The sequence below is a fragment of the Lepidochelys kempii genome, chromosome 16, assembly GCF_965140265.1.
Source record: "Lepidochelys kempii isolate rLepKem1 chromosome 16, rLepKem1.hap2, whole genome shotgun sequence".
NCBI classification, from domain to species: Eukaryota; Metazoa; Chordata; order Testudines; family Cheloniidae; genus Lepidochelys; species Lepidochelys kempii.
In genome coordinates, this window is record NC_133271.1 from 9,085,432 (window position 1) to 9,105,502 (window position 20,071).

General features: G+C 56.5%; 1 protein-coding gene across 3 annotated transcripts in view; it reads left to right on the forward strand.

Annotated features, from left to right (window-relative positions):
- Nucleotides 1-20,071, forward strand: part of ABCA2 (ATP binding cassette subfamily A member 2) — a 140,000-nt gene that overhangs the window by 88,888 nt on the left and 31,041 nt on the right. For 2 of the 3 annotated variants that reach the window (XM_073313792.1, XM_073313794.1), the window contains 13 exons: nucleotides 882-1,032; nucleotides 1,967-2,171; nucleotides 2,507-2,671; nucleotides 3,977-4,157; nucleotides 4,824-5,036; nucleotides 5,610-5,806; nucleotides 7,642-7,824; nucleotides 10,230-10,414; nucleotides 11,500-11,620; nucleotides 12,789-13,079; nucleotides 17,073-17,291; nucleotides 17,681-17,783; nucleotides 18,500-18,828. In XM_073313792.1, coding sequence (XP_073169893.1) covers nucleotides 882-1,032; nucleotides 1,967-2,171; nucleotides 2,507-2,671; nucleotides 3,977-4,157; nucleotides 4,824-5,036; nucleotides 5,610-5,806; nucleotides 7,642-7,824; nucleotides 10,230-10,414; nucleotides 11,500-11,620; nucleotides 12,789-13,079; nucleotides 17,073-17,291; nucleotides 17,681-17,783; nucleotides 18,500-18,828 — 2,543 coding nt within the window. The remainder of the gene's footprint in view (nucleotides 1-881; nucleotides 1,033-1,966; nucleotides 2,172-2,506; nucleotides 2,672-3,976; nucleotides 4,158-4,823; nucleotides 5,037-5,609; nucleotides 5,807-7,641; nucleotides 7,825-10,229; nucleotides 10,415-11,499; nucleotides 11,621-12,788; nucleotides 13,080-17,072; nucleotides 17,292-17,680; nucleotides 17,784-18,499; nucleotides 18,829-20,071) is intronic. The other variant, XM_073313793.1, reaches the window with a different exon arrangement.

Consider the following 20,071-nt stretch of genomic DNA (forward strand, 5'->3'; position numbering starts at 1 on the left):
TGCTGAGGATCGCAGGGAAGAAGATTCTCCCGTCAGTTGGCAGCAGGTGTCGTCCTCTTCCACGTTCAGTTAGGAGGAACCACAAAGTCGTTGTGGTGCAGCCGCTGTGGCTTTAAAGGGCAGTGGGGAATCTCTGCACCCATGTGGTGGTCACAGTGACACACCCCTGCCATGGCTCTCCTTGCCGGGGGGCGCGTGGTCTGGTCAGAGCTGGTTCTGCCGTACTCTCTCTGCTCTGTTCTGAGGGGTGTTTGCCTCCCGGAGGTTTCAGGAAGGGAGCCGGCCATGGGGCCCGAGGAAGCAGGGTTGGTACTGAGTTCTCAGCACCGAGCCACCGGCCCAGTCCTGCTGTCCGACAGCTGGTGGGCCAGTCCCACCCCTCCTCGGAGCCCCTGCTCCTGCTGACAGCGGGGTGGCTCACTGGCAGGCTCAGCAGAGGGGCCAAGGACTGAAAGGTGGGTGGCTACCGAATTCCCTGGGTGCCCCCCCCAGTGGGGTAAGGCCCACCAGCAGGGCAGGCTGAAGGAAACCTGCTGGGCCACTCCATGCTGGGCCTCTTGGGTAGCAAACAGAGGGTTTCTGTCCCCAGGCTGCCAAGGAAATAGCCAGGTCTGCCCCCCGGAACTCCAGCGGCGGGGGTCCCATCCTCTGATGGAGTTTGACAGGATGTGGGAGGTGGTCATGCCTCTTTTTCTCGGAGGTGGGTGATGAAGTGTGGGGGGGCATCTGAGCCTTTTTCTCTGGGGGGAGAGGTGGGGCTGGGGGAGGCCTAACACCCTCTCTCTCTGGGGCTGGTGGTCTGCCCCCCCACTCGCTGGGGCTGGGGCTGGCATGACCCCTTTCCCTTTGCGGCAGAGGATGTCACACTGTCTGCCCTACAGTTTCCTGGTGTCCGTGCTCTATTCCAAGGCCAAGCTGGCCTCAGCCTGCGGGGGCATCATCTACTTCCTGAGCTACGTCCCCTACATGTACGTCGCCATCCGGGAGGAAGTGGCCCACGACAAGATCACGGCCTTCGAGAAGTGCATTGCTGTGAGTACAGGGCATGGCCCGGTGTGGCTCCCTGCAGGCCCTGAGCCTGGCCTCCCTAGGAACGGGGTTCCCCAGCTCTGCTCCCTCCATCACCAGTTGGCTCCCCATGTCCCATCGCCCTCCCTGCTGCCAGGATGGGCGGGGCATGCTCCCTGCTTCTTGCCCAGCATGCGGACAGGAGGGAGACACCACACCCCCGGCCATGCCTCCAGCCCCAGTCACTGGAGGAGTCAGGCCGCCTCTGGCAAGAGAACTGCCTGCTGCAGCCCTAGGGACCAAGTGGCCTTCAGCAGGGCAGAGCTGGAGAAACCGACATGCTCGTGGCGGCACATTTCCAGCCTAACACCCTTCTGCTTAGCCAGAGGAGCTAGCTAAGCAGAGGGCTGGAAGGGCAGGGGTCTTGAGGACTCCCAAAGCTTGGGCTGGGGGCTCCGCTGCCCTGCAGGGTGGGGATAGGGAGCCTCGTCCCCTCCAGGAGAGTGGGATCCCTGCAGAGGAGTGTGCCAACTAACACATGCTGCACACTGTGTCCTCTCCAGCGCTTCGCAGGGTGGGGGAGCCTGGCACTGCCCAGCTGCACCCTGTGATGGAGCTGGGCTGCATGTCTGCTCCCTGCCACTGTGCTGGGCAGGGCAGGAGCTGGCCCCTTGTGAGGAGCTCATGCCCCAGTGTGAATCCTGATTTTAGAGCCACTGGATCAGGGCGCCTGCAGGAGGCAGCGGTGCTCCCTTACCCCACCAGCCACACCCCCAATGGCCTTTCTCCCTTTGCTGCAACCAGACCCTCCGTGGATTCCCACCCTCACCTCCAATGACTTTCGTCCCCCCATAGCCCTGATGGCCCCCTTGTCCCCCCCTCAGCACCTGGCTAGGGGATTGCTGCCCAGAACTTTAGGGGAGCAGCTCTCACACTAACCTCCCTCTCCCCCGCTCAGTCTCTCATGTCGACCACGGCCTTCGGGCTGGGCTCCAAATACTTTGCGCTGTACGAGGTGGCCGGCGTGGGCATCCAGTGGCACACCTTCAGCCAGTCACCCGTGGAAGGCGACGACTTCAACCTGCTGCTCTCCATGATGATGCTGATCGTGGATGCCGTGGTCTACGGTGTGCTGACGTGGTACATTGAGGCCGTGCACCCAGGTACGGGCCAGGGGCTCCTCCTGTAGCCCAAGGGGGGCAGGTGCAGAGTGGCACCAACCTGAGTGGGATGGAAGGAGGGCCTGTCAACAGCCTCTCCGTGCATGGCTGTGAATGCAGGGGTTGGGGGCAGGTCAGCATCTGGCCATGTTCATGAACCCTCCTGGGAGTTGGGGGGGTGTACCCAGCCACCCAGTGATCTTCCCTGGGGCTCTGTGTGTTGTCCCCGCTGGCCCCCACTTTCTGCGGGGAGGCCCACACCTTTCGGCCACACCAGTGCATGCTGTGGGCCTCCTGCATGAACCCCAGCACCACGGCTGATCTCCTTTCCTTCGCAGGCATGTATGGGCTCCCCCGGCCCTGGTACTTCCCCTTCCAGAAGTCCTATTGGCTCGGGAACGGGCGGGTCGAAACCTGGGAGTGGACCTGGCCCTGGTCTAGAACCACCCGCCTCAGCATCATGGAGGAGGATCAGGCCTGCGCCATGGAGAACAGGCGGCTGGGTAAGCATGCCCGCAGGCTGGGCAGTGCAGAGGCGGGCGAGAGGGGCCAGTGGGGAAAGGGCTGGGATCCAGGGGGCCTGGCCTCTGTTCCTGGCTCCGTCACTGTGGCACCGGGCCAGTCGCGCCACCTCTCTTGGGCGGGGGTGGGGGTCGGGCCTGCCCAAACCGGTGTGTTTTGAACTCGGGTTAGCCCAGCAGTGACTCCCCAGCCCCCGGCCTTTCCGCTCGGCTGAGCCGTGAGTTACAGCCTGGCGCTGAGCTCATGCTGCTAACCCGCTTAGAAAAGCCCCCGATTCACAGAGGAGATGGACCCTGTGCTGTCGTTTCCCCCAAGCGAAGGTCATAATACGGGCTGGCCTCGCGGGTGTGGTATGGGGCCAAATTCATCCCTGTCCCCAGCTCTTTGAGAGACTCTGGTAGAAAGTGCCAGAGGAGGAAGTGGAATTATGGCAGAGCGAGTGTGGAAGTGGGAGAGAGGGGGAAGGGCAGATTTTTGGCAAGACACAAAGCGAGGGCCAGATCCTCCGCTGGTGGCAATCAGCATGGTGCAGTGGGTTCACCCGAGCAACGCTGATGTGTGTCAGCTGGGGCTTATTCTATTAGGGCAGGGCCTAGGGGGCCCCATCGTGCTGGGCGCTGCACAAACCCAGAACAGGGGGCAGCCCCTGCCCTGAAGAGCTCCCAGGCTAGCTAGGCAAGGGCTGGGGCAGGGCAGGGCTAGCTAGGCAAGGGCTGGGGCAAGGCTGGCCCACGGCGGGACCCTGCCCCCAGGGCTCTCTTTGCCCATTTGTTTGTTATCGTTTTGGGAGGGGATTCGCGAGTGGGGGAGAGAGGGGGTGGGATAAAGGAGAAGAGGCAGGGACAAGCGGGAGGAGGAGGCTGGAGCCCACAGCCAGTCAGGCTTAGGGGTGTAGAGCGCTGTTGGTCCCTGATCGCACTGGTTCTGGCTGGAGCCTGCAGGTCCCTGCTGCGGCTGCTCGGTCCAGCTGAAGCCTCCAGCCCCTTTTGTCCCTGAGCTGACTGACGTGACTGGGAGCCGGGTGGGGCAGCATGGGCCCTGGTGTATGGCTTGGCTTTAGCAACGCTGTCCCATGTAATTAAAGCATCACAGCATATCCCATGTGGCAGCAGCTCTGCAGCTTAGTGGCACTTTGCCCCGCTGCCCGTCTCCCTAGGGTGCGCTCCCCGGGTCAGTGCTGGGTGGCATATGATCCCCTGGCTCCCCGCACATGCTGATGGAGCCTGCCCTGCGGGGCTGGGAGACACCCCAGGCCCCTGCCCACCACCTCCCTGCTCTCATCGCAGAGGAGACACGTGGCATAGAGGAGGAGCCGAACCACCTGCCGCTCGTCGTGTGCGTGGACAAGCTCACCAAGGTCTACAAGACTGACAAGAAGCTGGCACTGAACAAGCTGAGCCTGAACCTCTATGAGAACCAAGTGGTGTCCTTCCTGGGGCACAACGGGGCGGGCAAGACCACCACCATGTGAGTGATGGGCTGGGGAGCCCTGCTGCGAGCGGTGACATGGAGAAATTGGTGCAGGGGCAGCCATGGGATGAGGGTGGGCAGCTCTCACACGCCTGGGCAGCTTCTCACCACCTCGGACACAGAAAGGGCTGCATGATCGCTGTCACCGCAGGGTTAGCCTGGGCTCCCAGGCTCTGTCCTCACCCATATCTTTGTGCCACACACTGCCCACCAGTTCTGTAATGCTGCCAGTTGTCAGCGATGTTGGGGTTCGTTCAGCAGGCACTCAGCACTTGGCAGTGCCCAGGGTCCATGGCCTGATCCGGGTGGGAGGAGGTGCCGAGGCCTTACCGGGGCGGGTTTGAAGGAGGAGGGCATGGGCTTAGTGCAGGGTGGGAGGCTCACGTGGGAAGGGAGTGTGGGGAGGGGTGCCAATCTGGGGGGCGGGGAGGGGTGGGGTTGTGAAGGCCCCTCAAGGTGGAGCTATAACAAGCTGGTGCACACACTGGGTGGGCTGGGCCCTCCTCTGGCATCCGTTGGCCTCAGGCAGCTTGGGCAGTGCTGTTCCGCAGGGCAGAGCTGCCCAAGGGACCTTCCGGGAGCAGCACGCCGTGAAGCTGTGCTAGGCAATCACCGCATTTCCAGGCAGGGGGAAGAGCTGACGCTACCCTGTTTCTTTCCCAGGTCTATCCTGACTGGCCTCTTCCCCCCAACCTCGGGCTCTGCTACCATCTATGGCCATGACATCCGTACAGAGATGGACGAGATCCGGAAGAACCTGGGCATGTGTCCCCAACATAACGTGCTCTTTGATAAACTGACGGTGGAGGAGCACCTCTGGTTCTACTCGCAGCTTAAGAGCATGGCGGAGGAGGAGATCCGCAAGGAGATGGACAAGTAGGGACCAGCCTTGGCCAGTGACTCCTCCCTAGGCAATAAACAGCCATCACTGTCTTGATGTGAACCATTTTGCCCGAGCAGATCTAGTGGACTTTGACCAGAGCCCCAGAGTGCACCTCTTAGTGCAGAATTGGGCAAAGATTTTCAGAAGTAGCTAGTGATTGTGGGGGCCCCACTTGAGACACCTTAAAGGGCTTGATTTTTCAGATGGCGGGTGCTTAGCACTTTCTGAAAGCCAGGCCCCTTTAAGGAGTCTCAGGTTGGGCACCCAAAATCCCCAGCCACTGTTGAAACTCTTGGCCTTGGGTGATGAAAGCTAAGTTTTGTTTTAAAAGCTTGTATTTTTTAACCCTTGTGGTTGCAGAGAAAACCTTCCAGCTGAGCGTACCCAGTGTATCTGAGTCTGCAAAGAGCCTGAAACAGTATCTCTGGGAGGTGTGAACTGCCCCATTCATCTCTGTGGGCTGTTAACTCTGAGATCTCCTTCAGCAGTGCTCATGCATCTCCCCAGCCCTGCTCACAAGCCTATGTGTGACTGGGCTGTAACATCTGTGTCCGATCTGTCCCCAGGATGATCGAAGACCTGGAACTGTCCAACAAGCGGCACTCCCTGGTGCAGACTCTGTCAGGAGGGATGAAGAGGAAGCTGTCGGTGGCCATCGCCTTTGTGGGTGGATCGCGGGCTGTTATCTTGGATGAGCCCACTGCTGGTGTTGACCCATACGCACGTAGGGCTATTTGGGATCTGATCCTCAAATACAAACCCGGTGAGCAACCCAAAGCATGGCGGTGGCTCTGATCCCTGTCAGAGTCCATTCGATGCAGCGTGAGACTCCACACCACGATTCCCCTGCCACTGCCCTGGGTGATGAATCTTGGTTAACAAAGGCTGCAGTATAAGAGTTACTCCTGGGGGAATTCTGCGCTAAAAAATAAAAAATTCTGCAACAAAAAATTCTGCAAAATTCTGCATATTTTATTTGTCAAAATAACACAATATAATTACACAAGTTTCAATTATTTTTGGTCATTTATTTCAAAATACTTGTCAGCAAGTATGTCTGTAACAACACAGACAACAAAAAAGATTCAGGAAATGTTTTTTGACAAATAAATTCCTTACTAGGCATATTTATACAGAACTGTGAGTAATAATTTATTTAAACTACAACACAGGACCGTATTTCCTGCACCACTTAGAAGCAGTGCAAAGGCTGGGGGGGGAGTCAGGGGTAATGGAGGAGCTGAGGGAGAGGGAAGTAAATTGCTGGAAAGGAGCCTGGGTGTGAACTTGGAGGGTTGTTGGGTGTGGGTGGGGAAAGGTATGGAACGGTTTGGGGGGGGGCAGGGAGGGATTGTTAGGAAGCTTCCCCCATGCAGACCCTGGCTGACCCCACATCTGCCCCCCGTCCCCATATGTTCCTGCACCCCCTGTCCACATGTCCCTCCATCCCCACTCAGACACCCACTCCCCGTGTCCCTGCATCCCCTCCCCCGGTCCCCAAGTGTCTCTGTGCCCCCACCCAGCCACGCCCCTGTCCCTATGTAGCTCTGCACCCCCTCCCCCATCATCATGTGGCCCTGTGCCTCCACTCCCATTCACCCCTGCCCCAGTCTGTCCTCACCCACTGGCCCTTATGAGCCCCTGTCTGACCCTCCCAGCACCCCATGCTGTCTGTCTCCACATAGCCCCTCTCTCCTGACCTGGCCTGCTGCAAAGAAGGCAGGCTCTTGGGTGTCCCTGGGGGCTGACCTGCAGTGCATTCCCCACTCACCCCTCTCTTCCCTCGCTGGCAGGGAGCTGCTGCTTTGTTCTATCACCACAGTGCCCTCTGGTGAGAAAAAGGCAGAACTGCAGCAACGTTGAAACAGAAGCTTTCTTTCTGTGCAAAAAATTAAAAGTATGCAGTGCTCATTAATTATGCTTGCACATAGTAGTGCAGAATTCCCCCAGGAGTAACTCTAGTGAGTAACAGGAGCATTGCCTCAACCTGACCATGTGCCGGGAGGGAGAAGGAAAGCCGGGGCTGGATTTTAGGGAATGGACTCTGGCTTTGACTGACCACCAAATAAAAGAAAAGGAGTACTTGTGGCACCTTAGAGACTAACCACAAGTCCTCCTTTTCTTTTTGCGAATACAGACTAACGTGGCTGTTACTCTGAAACCCACCAAATAAAAATCCTTGTTTGTACCAGCTGAGATAGGCCTAACAATGAGTGCTTATAGAACAGGACTTGGAGTCAGGACTCCTGGGTTCTATTCCTGCCTCTGCATGCTCTCCCAGGGAGACATGAGGCAAATCCCTTTCTTCTCGCTCCGTGCCTCAGTTTCCCCAGCTGTACAACAGGGATAGTAAGACTGCCCCACCCCCCTTCGCAAAGCACTCTGAGTCCCGTGGATCCAATGGCTCCGTGAGGCAGATTATGCTATGGTCTGTGTGGCAGGTTCCTTAAAGTCACGACTGCTTGGTAGGGGGTACATTGTCGCCTGGCAGCAGGTGCTGCGTGTGCTCGTTGGGTGTCCCTGGGGGCTGACCTGCAGTGCATTCCCCACTCACCCCTCTCTGATGCTCTTCCCCTGCGCTTGTCCCTGGCCTGGCAGGAAGGACCATCCTGCTCTCCACACATCACATGGATGAGGCCGACCTGCTCGGGGACCGCATCGCCATCATCTCCCATGGCAAGCTCAAGTGCTGCGGCTCCCCGCTCTTCCTCAAGAGCACCTATGGGGATGGCTACAAGCTGACGGTGGTGAAGAAGCAGTCAGACTCCAGGAATGGCACAGGTCAGCCAGCAAGCACGCGGCACCCGCGCTAGGGAGTCTGCTCCCCCAGTCCAAGTTGGGAAACAGCTTAGCTGCTAATGCAGACAGGATCCAACCCGTTACAGCAAGCAGGGTTGAGCTGCTTTTGTCCCAGCTGCGCTAGTCGCTCTCAGGAGGGCTGGCCAGAAAACCACATTCCTGTTTTGTGAAAAATGGCGAGGCTTTGCAATTTGTGTTTGCTCCGGGTTGGAATGAAGTCAAGAACTTTCAACTTCTTTTTGAAAACACCTAGGAGGGAGACACTCCAGTACAGCCAGTAGCCCTGTGCCTAGAAAACTTGCCTGGGATGTGCCTGATTCAGAGCAAGCACTGGGACTTGGGGCTCCCACGTCCCATGGGAGTGCCCAGAACATAAGAATGGCCATGCTGGGTCAGAACAAAGGTCCATATGCCCCAGGATCCAGTCTTCCGACAGTGCCCAGTGCCAGGTGCTTGAGGGAGAATGAACAGAACAGGGAATCATCTAGTGATTGATCCCCTGTCACCCATCCAGCTATAGAATTAGTCACTTGCACTCGCTCTCATGCCCTTGCCGATTGGAGCTGTTCTGCTTTGTATAATTAATTCAATATTTGTTGGCCTAGGGAATTAGCGTGTGAGTGGTTCTGTAGCCCAGTGGTTAGGGTGCTCACCTGGCGGGTCAGAGACTTAGGTTCAAGTCTGCTTTGGGCCATAAATTCCAGCCTGCACCTGACAAAAGGTCCTTGAAAAGTTTCGGTTTTGATGAATCAGCATTTTCAAATGAAAAACCGTTTTGCTGAAGAATTCCTGACGAGCTGTGATTTTTTCAGCACTGGTTCCGGGAGGCCCATTGCTGGTGGATCTGTTTTCCAGTGTAGGCTTTAGGGATTTTCCCTTTGTTCTCTGTGTAAGCAGAGGGCTCTTACCCCCAGTGTCCCATAATCTTCTGCTTCCACTGCTGGGGAAAGGAAAAGTAGTCCCCCTCATTCCCATGCACAGGAAGCATGGGGCCCTGTGAGGCGAATCTCTGAGGGCTATTGCTTTTCTGATGCTATTACAATCCCATTGGAGTGGGAGTTTGCGAGGTGCTTAGAGATGCTACAATGACACTGATTGATGGTCCTAGGCCATTTCTCGAAGCAGCCAGGGTTTCCATCTCAGGACAGGAGAAACTGACAACTACTGAGCAAAGCAATTTAATGTGTGCATGGTGCGTTGAGATCAGTAGAAGTGCTCCTGCCTTCTCTGCTCCCAGAATGCCTCCCGACCTGGCCTGTCTTTGCTTTGCAGCCAGGAGGAGGAAGGTCCTAGTTCTTCCTGCCTGTCAGCATCCAGTCTGTGGCTCTTACTGAATATTTGCAGAAAGGCTCTCTTGCAGGAAAAGACCTTTGAGAGCGTGCAAAGTACCCTAGACTGGCCAGGCGCAGTGAGCGATGGAAATCCCTTCAGATTAGGGCTGGTCAGAACTGGGTTTTTTTTCCTGCAGAAAAGTCTGACTTCCGGTCAGAAAATCCCAAATTGCCAAAGCCTGAAACTGTTATTCCAAAAACTGTCAGAACTCCCCCACTCCCCCCCACCCCCTGCCAGTGTCTTGGGCTTTCCATTTTCCTGTGATAATGGAGGGGGCTGCTTCTCCTGGGTGGCTTTGATTTTCAGCTGCAAACCTAATTTTCCATGCGGGAGGAGAAAAAAGTTTCAGTGGTGAATTTCCCCCCAGACCTGCACAAAACGAAAAGCCCATGAAATGACCAACCAACCCAAAGAGGAAGATCAGACGCTGCCGAACTCGGGCACCTGTAGTTCCCATGAGAGCCAGTGTGACTTGGGGCTCATCCACCCCCCTCTTCAGGCCCTTATACTCCCATGCCAAACTGCAGATTGAGGAGCCCTTGTTCAGCACAGTTTGCACCTGCTCCCTGGGCGCAAGGGCTCAGGGTAACATGCTGCATGGAGCCCTTCACCTCCAGGGGGTGGTTTCAATCCAGCCCAGGCTGTTAGCAATGGCAGGTTGTTACTGCTGGGTATCCTGTGAGAAATACGTTCTGTGATCTCACTTCTCCCTCAGTGGCTGGGGGTCTATGTACAACTGCACCCATAGGAACTGGCCCCATTGTTGGGAGTGTCGGCAGAGAGGCCAATGGGCCGTGGAGGCTAAATTCCCTTCTCAGGCCAGGGGCTGTTCCTCCAGGGCTGGGCAGTGTGGGCGCAGTTTTCTCAGTGCATGCACGGCTGGGCTCCCAGCTGTGAATCCAGCGGGAGAGTCGCTGAAAAAAGCAGAGTTTAAAATAAAACAAAAGAGCAGCATCAGCTTTTGGGTCCTGGAAAGAAAAATCCAAGGACTCTGGGCCCAGGCCGAGCTGGGTGTGTGAAGTGACCCGACCTTCTCTGCTTCCTCCCTGTGCTAGACTCAGGGCAGACACACAGCCCTCTCTCCCACTCCTCCGCCAGCCCCTGCTCTGAGCCCCGTGTCACCCAGTTCATTAAGAAGTACGTGGCCTCCTGCCTGCTGATCTCCAACACCAACACGGAGCTCTCCTACATCCTGCCCAGCGAGGCTGTCAAGAAGGGCTGCTTCGAGAGGCTCTTCCAGGTACCGGCCCTTCAAGACGCCAGTTACTGAGTGGGGAGGGGAAGCTGCTCGCAGAGCAGGGGAGCGCCGCGGGGTCAGAGACATGGGACTATGAGGCTTGGGCTGTAGTTTTACAAGAACAGTGTAGTGGTGTTTGCTGACTGCAGTTGTAGGGGTGCCCGTGGGAGCTGGGCTGGGTGCTCGCTGGTTGATGGGTGGAGGGGCGCCCATGGGGGTAGCACTGAATTATTTGTTATGCTGGGATTTGCCAAGGAGTCCAAGGGATTTGGGTGTCTCATTCCCTTAGGCTCATTTGCAGATCCAGCCCAGAGCATGTCCCTCGCCCTTGCACAGGGGCATTGCCCTGGGTGTGAGTCGCCCTGCCCAGCGTCGTTTTCTCCTGGGATAGTCTGTCCTGCATGCTGTAATTCTCCTAGCTCCCCGGTGTCTGTGCTTACTGCGGGGCTCCCTAACTTGCCCTGAGCCTGCACTGCTGCTCCAGGCGTCCCCCAGCACAGCAGCACGGAGGGGCCTGGGTCGCTGGGACAAGCACGCCCCTCTCCTTTTCCCACCAGAAGGGAGTGCTGCTCTGTTCAGACTCCGGTTGCTCAGGATGGGGCTATGGGCTCTCTGCTTTCACAGCGCTAGCCACCCCGCAGGCTCTGCATTAGCTCCAGCGCTGCGTTCCGGCGGAGGTGGGTGGTGAGAGGGAGGACGCGGGGGATGCTCGTGATGGGTCTGCAGATCAACCCAGGAGTCTGGTTTCCGGCGGAATATGTTACCAGTGCCTGTCTGTGCCTGATCCACAGAGGCCAGGAGTCTGGGACAGCTGAGGCTCAAACTGTAGCAGCTCATGGTTTTCACTCTGGAGGTCCCTGGTTCAATCGCCATGTCTCAGCGCTCACACAGGCAGCCATCAGACCTCTTGCCCTTTGACTTTCGCCCTGGCTGGCCGTTGTGGGACGGGGGGAATTCTGAAGGTCCCTGTGCTGCAGGGAGTGCTGGGCTGGCAGGCACGTGGGCTGATTACTGCTTAGCTGGGAGCTTCTGGGATGGCTCTTTGCTGTGGTCTCCCTCCGCTCCTCACCTTTGTTCCTTGTTCACAGCACCTGGAGCAGAGCCTGGGGGAGCTGGAGCTGACCAGCTTTGGGCTGATGGACACTACCCTGGAGGAGGTCTTCCTCAAGGTGTCGGAGGAGGACCTGTCCCTGGAGAACAGCGACGTTGGTAAGGGGTGTGTGTGTGTGTACACACGCGCGTGTAAGTGCCTCAGTATGCTGGCTCGTGGAGAGTTGGAGGTGCCCTGGGTTAGCGGCCTTACATTAACAAACTGAGTTTGCTGTGTCGCCCCATTGAGCATTGATCCATTGCTGGCAGTCTCTGCTCAGGGGAAGCCTACAGTGGTGAATCCATAGAGCTGGGCAGGGAAGGGCTGGACTAAGGAGTGGATGAATCATAGAATCATAGAATATCAGGGTTGGAAGGGACCTCAGGAGGTCATCTAGTCCAACCCCCTGCTCAAAGCAGGACCAATCCCCAATTTTTGCCCCAGATCCCAAATGGCCCCCTCAAGGATTGAACTCACAACCCTGGGTTTAGCAGGCCAATGTTCAAACCACTGAGCTGTCCCTCTGTTTTAGGGCAGAACAGAGGTGTGATGGCAGAGCTGGGGGGTGGGGGTGGGGTAGAGGAGGTGCATTTGTTACACTGTGCTACCACCAAGCCAGCCGTAGCGCGAGACCCCAGCGTCATGTTAATGCAGCTGCGACAGCTGCTTTGATTGTTGCTTTTTAATAGCTGTATCTTGGCTGCAACCCTTGCTCCTGTCTGCTGCACTTGGGCCTTAGGGACCCATTCTGTTTGCCTTAGAGCAGGGGAGTGCCCTTGGCCTGAAGGCAGGGGCACCCTCTCCAAAGGTAGCATGGAATGATGCATGCTAAATGCTTGCCACACTCCACCCCAGCAGTGGCCGCATTTTGTCCTGTGGTTTGTAGTTCAGCATAAGGTTTGTAAAGCACTTTGGGATCCTGGGGGATGAAAGGCCCTATGTCAGTGTGAAGTATCATTGGGGTGTATTCCTATTAGACAAGGCCAGTACCTGCCTTGGCCAGCACTGAGAGGAGAGCTGGGGTACTCACTGTACCAGGGCACACCCTGAAGTGCTAAGGTGGCTCCAGCTATCCTGGGGTTGCAGGGTATTAAGGAAGAGCTGTGTTCACCACCCGGGCATGCCCAGGTCCTTGGTATCTGGGTGCCTAGCTAAGGTGTTACAGCCAGTCCCAGACGGTGGTTTCTTGCTGGAGAGTGAGTGGGATGCCCTAGGAGGGCTGCTCCCCTGCGACGTTCCCCTTGTACCTGTGCAGCACAAACCCCACCAGCTCCCTTCTCCTTCCAGACATGAAGGAGTCCAAGAAAGATGCCCTGCAGCACCCGGCTCCCCACATGGACCTGAAGCCCGAGGCCAACGGGGAGCCCCTTCCTGACGTGGAGGCACCCGAGAAGCCAGAGGTGGAGCTCAGCAACCTGGTGGTCTGCTCCAACCTGACCCAGTCGCAGGGGTCCCTGCTCTCGGCTTCCTCGGTGGGCTCCGTGCGGGGCGATGAAGGTGGGGCTTATTCGGAGTTCTATGGGGATTACTCTCCGTTGTTTGATAATCTGCAGGACCCTGATAACGTCAGTCTGCAAGGTTTGTAAGGTGCCGCACGGCTGGCCTTGACTTTGGTAGCGGGGGTGGGGGGCCGCTGTGTCCCGGTTCCGCTCTCAGCAATCCCAGGGGCGGGGGATGTGTGGGGCCTGCTACCGGCTCTGAACAGACCTTTCCGTCCTGTTGGGGCTGGGGCTGAGCACCTTTCTCTTCCCCCAAGAGGGATGGCTGGCAGGGACCTGTTTGAATGCTCACGCCCCATGCTCTGTGGGGTCTGGTCAGACGAGCTCCTGCCTCGAGCCTGTCCATCCTGGGACCCCCGTTACAATGGAAAAATAGGCCTAAAGACAGGGAGGGGATGAGGGCAGCCCCCTGAAACTTGGTTGGGAGCCCCTGGGTGAGGAAGCCATGAATTCAGGGAGTTCTGGCAGCGTTTCAGCTGAGAGCTCCTGGGGTTCTTTTGCGTGGGGAGTGGGTACTGCGAGGAGGGCTGTTTGATTGCGTATACAGACTATGGCTCTAGAATCCAGCAGTGTCATTTGCTGCATGTGGACGCATTCCTTTGACTAAGCACCTTTGGATCAGTGGGTAGCACTGGCCAATTATTCATTGCAAACTCGGCCCCTTTTCATTCACAAAGCAACCGAGCCCCCCAAACGCATTCGCTCTTCGAGACCAGCCACCATATACCCCGTGCAAATGCTTCTAGTCTCCCTTCTTCCTGTTGGCTATTGGTGGCATGGGGTTGGTCACCTGATCTCATGCTAGTTTGCTCCGCTCCCTGACTGGATGCCTGAGACTTTAACTAGGAGAATGGCAAATCTGAAATAGCAAGCGATGCACTTCCCAGCACAAAAGTTTGTGTTAAAATGAGTGACATATTCCCAGGAACCCCCAGGAGTCCTCCCACGGTATTTGAATAATAAAACATACAATCCACAAACAACAGTGACCCAGCGGCCACCTTTTTATTCACAGATCGTTTTTGGGGTTATTCCACTGCTCTTATCATGGAGCATTTGGGGACATCGTGTTTTTTCTCTCCTCTCCGGATATCCCAAGGATCCCGTTATTGAACTCCAGGGCTGCATAATGCCCTGGGGAGCATTGGCACGTGGGTCAAGTATGAAGGCCGAGCAGGGAGCGTAGTACAGAATCTCCTCTGATATCCCAGACTCCCGACACCAAGACCCCAGTGGAATTGCAAACCCCATTCAAAATTTCAGACGCAGCCAATTCCTCACTTTGGTCGATATCCCAGCAATCAAACTCCTGGCAAGAGCTAATGAGGAAAGGGGGAGGAAGGGGGGGCTATGCAAATTTCAATAAAAGTGAGGGGGAAATTGCTCTGGTCAAAATTTTTCACATAAAAATTTTGAATTTTCAGCACCAAATCAAGAACCAAAATATTTTGATTCTCGACTGGTGCTGTGGTGCCTCCTAGGAGTTGTAGTTCAAGTTCCTCATGGTCCCATAAGCCAGACTCCCTGTCTGGACTATATCTCCCATGATGCACCATGGTCTCCCTGCACGGCAGTGCATCATGGGAGATTAGGTTTGGCTGAGGAGCCTGGCCTGTAAAAAAAGAACTGGAGCATGAGGCGTAAGAACATAAGAGCTGCCGCACGGGGTCAGACCATGGGCCAGCTTGCCCAGTATCCTGTCTCCAACATACCAGAGCTTCAGGGGGAGGGTAGAGAACATGGCAACTTTGGAGGACTCCACCTGTCTTCCCTTCCTGGCTTCTGGCAGTCAGAGGTTCAGGGTTGCCCTGAGTCTATTCGACATTGGTGAGGCCTCATCTGGAGTACTGTGTCCAGTTTTGGGCCCCACACTACAAGAAGGATGTGGATAAATTGGAGAGAGTCCAGCAAAGGGCAACAAAAATGATTAGGGGTCTAGAACACATGACTTATGAGGAGAGGCTGAGGGAGCTGGGATTGTTTAGCCTGCAGAAGAGAAGAATGAGGGGGGATTTGATAGCTGCTTTCAACTACCTGAAAGGGGGTTCCAAAGAGGATGGCTCTAGACTGTTCTCAATGGTAGCAGACGACAGAACGAGGAGTAATGGTCTCAAGTTGCAGTGGGGAAGGTTTAGATTGGATATTAGGAAAAACTTTTTCACTAGGAGGGTGGTGAAACACTGGAATGCGTTACCTAGGGAGGTGGTAGAATCTCCTTCCTTAGAGGTTTTTAAGGTCAGGCTTGACAAAGCCCTGGCTGGGATGATTTAACTGGGAATTGGTCCTGCTTTGAGCAGGGGGTTGGACTAGATGACCTTCTGGGGTCCCTTCCAACCCTGATATTCTATGATTCTATGATATGATTCTATGAAGGTGCATCCCGACCATCTTGGCTAATACCTGTTGATGGACCTATCATAGAATCATAGAATCATAGAATATCAGGGTTGGAAGGGACCCCAGAAGGTCATCTAGTCCAACCCCCTGCTCGAAGTATCCTCCAGGAACTTACCCAGTTGTTTTGTGAACCCACTTATATTTTTGGCCTTCACAATATCCCATGCCAATGAGTTCCACAGGTTAATTGTGCATTGTGGGATAAAGCACTTCCTCTTGTTTGTATTAAACCTGCTGCCTGTTAATTTCATCTGGTGACCCCCACTTTTTGTGTTGTGGCACCTGAACTGCCCCTGAGGCACCATAGTGGCATTTCACAATCAACACATTTCAGGAAAGCAGACGCTTTTCACCCCCAAAAATTGTTCCATCAAAAAACAGTTGTGGCCCTACCGCTTCCCCAGTCCCTCTTGCTTCCCCTGCTGGCATCTGTCAGGCGTGTCTCCCTGAGGGAGGCCTTCATGGGAGGAGCCTGACTTCTCCTCACCTCCGAAATGGAGCAGGAGACTGGGGGCTCCCATGGCCTGCTGGGGGAAGCACTGAGGCAGGTGGGCACAGACGTGTGGCACGGGAGCTGTGACATGGAGTTGGCAGGATTTTGACCCTGATGGGTCAGGACTCCCTTCGAAGCATCTGTCTCAGGTTGCTCGATCTCGGTATAGCCAGTAAAATGAACCTTCCTTGGTTACAAAAACAATGCGATTAAACCAAGAGAAAAGAATCTCCGTTGCGTTACCCCTTCGCCCCTAACAAAAACAGAGCAGCCAACGTGGCTTAAAACCAAAGTTTCTTTCCCCTGGCCTGAGCCCTCCTACCTCTGGATTCAGAGGTGAGCTTGTGAGGGGTCTCGGAGCTGACGTCCCCAGGGCTGCAGTGCTGGAACAAAGGTGCCACTTCCCCCTGCTCTACGGCTTTGTTGTGGGGGAACCTCGTGAGAGTTGGTTGTTTAATGGTTTGAGCAGGTGACCTGGGGGTTGTGGCCCTGAGCTCTGTCCCTGGCTCCCTCGCTGCCGGCCTGTGCCACCTGGGGTTGGCGCTATGTAGCTTGGGTGCTGCACAGGAAGGTGCGATTGTGTGTCAGCGGGGTTGTGAAATACCCTCTCCTGTCTCCCGCGCATATAAGAAATAACCTGCCTACCTGGGCTCCTCTCTGTTTACGGGGGTGCTGCTTTCCCCCCTACCCTGCGTGTCCCTTTTGGGTTGGGGGATATGGTCAGCTACGTACAAGGGTCAGTTGTATTAACCCGCTGAAACTGCCATGGCAGCAGCTGGCATAAGGGTTACGTGAGTTTAGAAAACAGTGTCTGACACCAGCTCCCCATCACCGACCTGCCAAGACCTGCATCTAGGATTCTGCATTTCCACGTGCACCCGACGTTAACTATGTAGCTGCAGCTCTTCAGAGCTCGGCCCAGCCCTGGGGAGGGGAGCCTGGCAGGTATTGGGGCTGGCATCCCACCTCCTCTCCCTGGGCACAGTCCCCCGGGGGGAGCCCCATGCTGCGTGACGGGGTTGTGCGGAGAACCATGTCTTGCGTCACTGACTGCACAAGCTGATTCCTGGCTGAGTCCTGAGGAGGAGGTGGTGGGGGCTGGGGAAGGAGCTTGATGGCCTCTGAGAGAGCCTGACCCCCTCTGCGTGTCTCTTCCCACTCCCCGTCACTCCCTTGCTCCAGACCAAGAGGCTGACGCTGAGGCTGCGGACCCGCCCCTGGTGGGACAGGGGAGCTTTAAGCTGGAGGGCTCCTGGCTCAAGCTGCGCCAGTTCCACGGGCTGATCGTCAAACGCTTCCACTGCGCCAAGCGCAACACCAAGGCCCTCTTCTCGCAGATCCTGCTGCCCGCCTTCTTCGTCTGCGTGGCCATGACGGTGGCGCTCTCTGTGCCCGAAATCGGTGAGTGCAGGCACTGGCCCCAGCTGGGGGAGGGGCGGTAGCTCCTTTCCCCACCCCCCATGCCAGGCTGCTGTGTCACCTCTTGCTCCCCTTGGGACGCTGGCCTCCCTGCCTGCCTCCTGGCAGAGCTGCATGCGCACTGCATGTGTGCCGCATCTCTGGCTCCCGGCTGCCCGACAGCTGCCTGGGTGTGGATGGGGAATGGGATGAGGGACTGACCAGCTAGAAGTCACCCGGCAAATCTGGAACGTGGGGAGTGCCGCTGGGCCTGCCCTGTGCCCGGGGCCTTTCACTGGGGTCCTGGGCTGGCCTTCCAGCCCAGAGTAGGGAGGGGATGGGGGACCCACCACCCCTAGGGAGGTTGCTCAGGGTGCCCCTTTTCTCCCCAGGTGACCTGCCTCCTCTGATCCTCTCGCCGTCCCAGTATCACAACTACACCCAGCCCAAGGGCAACTTCATCCCCTATGCCAACGAGGAGCGGCGCGAATACCAGTGAGAGGCCTGGCGCTGCCTGGGGAGCAGCATCCTACGCCCCCGTCCTGTTCCCCAGGCCCTCAGGAAGGAGGGGCAGGGGGGTTCAACCACGCTGCCGCACGGTGCCCCGCAGTGACTGCTGCTGCCGCACGGGATCTGTCAGGGGAGGCCGGGTGCTTCTTGCCGTGCAGGGTCATTGCTCTGAATCTGGCAGCGATCCCCCCTCCATCTCTTTACCCACCGCACAGTGCCTGCCCGGGAGGGTGCCCCCCTAGCAGGGAGGGCACTGTCCTCCACAGGGCCCTCGTACAGACTGCCGGCCGTGTGGCAGCTAGAGAGAGCAGTTCTGTGATGTGCCGAGCTGTGGGCCGTTGAGGCCTGTCCGTGGCTACCGGCCTGGGCTGGATTTGAGTCAGTGACCTGCCAGTGAAAGGCCCTCTAGTCCCTCCCCTGTGCCATCCAGTCCCCTTCAGCCCCCAAGCCAGAATGCAGGCTCCACGGCCCCTGCTCGGCAGGCCCTGCAGTGGTAGGACTTGGCACCGGCCAAGCCCTGTGAGGAGCAGGGCCCCTGAAGCCAGTGGGGGCCCGGCCCCTCCAGGAATATCACTTTAGGAGACTGGCCTGCAAGCAAGAGGGTTTCTCAGGCCCGTCCTAGGGAGCATGACTGACCCAGAGGAGCCACAGAAGCGTCCCCTGCTCACTAAGCCCTTCTTACCCGCGGTCCCTCTCCACAGCATGAAGCTGTCGCCCGATGCCAGCCCGCAGCAGCTTGTCAACACCTTCCACCTGCCCTCCGGGGTGGGGGCCACGTGTGTGCTGAAGACGGCCTTCAATAGCACCCTGGACCAGCTGGTGCAGACCCTGAACCTCAACAGCAACGAGTCCAAGATGCTGGCGGCCAAGTACTTCGACGCCATGTGCGTCGATTCCTTCACCCAGGGTCTGCCGCTCTCCAATTTCGTGCCACCGCCCCCATCCCCTGCCCCTTCTGACTATCCCGTCTCCATGGATGACGACATGGTGCATGCCTGGAACTCCACCATGTACCCCTCCACCGTCAAAGGTAATGTCTGGCCTAGCAGGAGTCCGGGGGAAACGGGACCTCCGGCAAAGCAACACATACTCTGCCCAGCCAAGGCAGCGGAGGAGGATTAGAATGTGGGTCTCTGGCATTGCTGAGGGGCTCACAGAGCAGCACATTTTGCTCAAGCCACTGGCAGGCTTGTCTGAGACTTTCCCATAATGCCTTCAGGGAGGGGCAGAGCTTTACTGGGCACAGGGTTTAGGAACATGGGAATTGCCAGACTGGGTCAGACCCAAAGTCTGTCTAGTCCAGCATCCTGGCTCTGAAGGTGGCTGGAACCAGCTGTTCAGAGTGTAAGAACCCCGCTATAGCAGATGTGGGATAGTTTGTGTCCCATGTAGGTCTCCTCATTTCTAATAGAGATCAGCTCAAACCCTGAAGCATGAAGTTCAATACCCCAGCTGAAGTATTTGTTAGCATAACTAAGAGCTCTAGATGTTCTTGCTGTCCGTATAAGTGCCTGATTCCTTTTTGAATCTTGTTACGTTCTTGGCCTTGGTGACTTCCTGTGGCAGTGAGTTCCACAGGCTACATGTGTATTGTGTGAAAAAGCATTTCCTTGTATTGGTTTTGAATTTGTGACCTTTCAGTTCTATTGAACGTCCCCTTGTCCTTATGTTGTGAGGCAGAGATAACAGAAGCTCCAGATTTCCCTTCTCTAGACCATTCATTATTTGATCTGCTTGTATCATGTCTCCTCTTGTTCATCTCCTTTCTAAGGTAACAGTCCCAGTTGTTTCAGTCTCTCATATGCTCCTATTCATTCTCCTCACCTGCTCTAAACACTCCTTTGGTTCATTTGCAACCAGAAGTCATTTTAAGAGGATGAACGATAGGGGCATCTTAAAGGACAGAGATTCAGCCCCAGTGAGCACTTGGGAGTTCATCTCTGTCTGAATTCCGATGCTGGGGGGCTGCAGGAACACGTCTGCTTTCCCCCTACGTGTCTGTGTGTCAGGGTACGGATTGCCACTCCGGTAGTCATACCTGAGCTAGCTTTAATCTGGCCAGCTCGGTCCTGGAGCAGTGAAGTTCTCAGCACAGGCCGGACAAGCACGCCCGGATCCCTGGTTGATTCCTCAGGCCTCTGCCACGCCTTCGCTGCTCTGATGCCTGACCTAGCCAGACTAAAGCAAACTCCAGTGTGTCTACTTGAGCTGTAGTCACATCCTATGATTGCCATACAGCCAAAACCCTTATTCGCTCCTGCCCCAGGTGCTTT